The sequence below is a fragment of the Haplochromis burtoni genome, unplaced genomic scaffold (genome assembly GCF_018398535.1).
Source record: "Haplochromis burtoni strain Fernald_Lab_line unplaced genomic scaffold, NCSU_Asbu1 Contig_27, whole genome shotgun sequence".
NCBI lineage: Eukaryota > Metazoa > Chordata > Actinopteri > Cichliformes > Cichlidae > Haplochromis > Haplochromis burtoni.
The window spans coordinates 3,548,256-3,549,241 of record NW_024582388.1 but is presented as its reverse complement, the minus strand read 5'-3'; the positions used below and the strand labels follow the sequence as shown (position 1 = coordinate 3,549,241).

Below are 986 nucleotides of genomic sequence, written 5' to 3'. Positions count from 1 at the left end.
AAGTTAAAAGATTTAACACACCTCACAAGTAGAGACTGTAATTTACTAGTAGAGATAACTAAAATGTATTTGCTGGGTACTGTTTTCAGCTGCAAAAACACTGTAAACACAGTAAGTTAGCAAGAATATGATAAGGAGACAAACATATTCTATGGCCAGATTGTTTTGTGGAGTTTGTAGAGTACCTGATTCTTGGTGTGTCTGTTCCACAGCTTCACTGTCCGGTCATAGGAGGCTGAGATGATGGTGCTGTCAGTGAGTCTCAGCACACTGATCCTGTCACTGTGAGCCTGCAGATAAAGCATCACAATTACAAGGAGGAAAGTTGTATATCATGTCTGCTGTCTGCTTTCTTTTCTCTGTACATTTAAATCAAGATGACCAAATTTGATTTGTCTATAAATAAATTTTAAAAATTCAGAGGAAAAATTGCCAGATTTGTAATTTTACCTGCTGAAATATGAGAATTTTCAGCTTTTTTTTGGCAGTTTTCTCTCTTTCTGCTTTGTTAAAAGACCTCAGACGTTACTTATTAAGCTTTTTTCTTTTTTTTTTCTCTGTCAGACAGGAAGAAAGTAAGAAAACGTTTTTACAATAGTGAAGCTTGATATTAAGTGTATGGTCACCATTTGCCCAAATAATCAATGTGAGCCAAAAACTCAGGTTTCATACTGCTTGAAATGTTCAGTTTTACATGTTCATGTCAGTCACTCTCTTCTCTCACTCTTGAACTCTTACAGGCTTTCTTTTGCTCCATGAGGACAGCTCTGGTGGGCGATTGAACCACATGTTGCCCTCCGCATCTCCACACACCACAAAATCTAAAACAGACAAACATTTCAGGTGTGACAGAATCTCCATATACACATAGAACATGCTTGATACTGCAATGTTTTCATGTGTAAACAAGTTTCGTTTTGTGCTCTGAACTTTTCAGAGTTTGGAAGTTATATGGATTTGCTAATGATGTCTGACTCCTAATGCAC

The 986-nt window shown here is 36.9% G+C and overlaps 1 protein-coding gene across 1 annotated transcript in view; it reads right to left on the bottom strand.

Annotated features, from left to right (window-relative positions):
• Nucleotides 1-185: 185 nt before the first annotated feature.
• The window catches only part of tep1 (telomerase-associated protein 1), a gene marked incomplete at its 3' end in the record, with an annotated part of 23,733 nt that continues 22,932 nt past the window's right edge, over nt 186-986 (bottom strand). Inside the window, 2 exon segments of the mRNA XM_042219032.1 lie at nt 186-290; nt 739-821. Of these exon segments, the coding sequence (XP_042074966.1) occupies nt 186-290; nt 739-821 (188 nt within the window).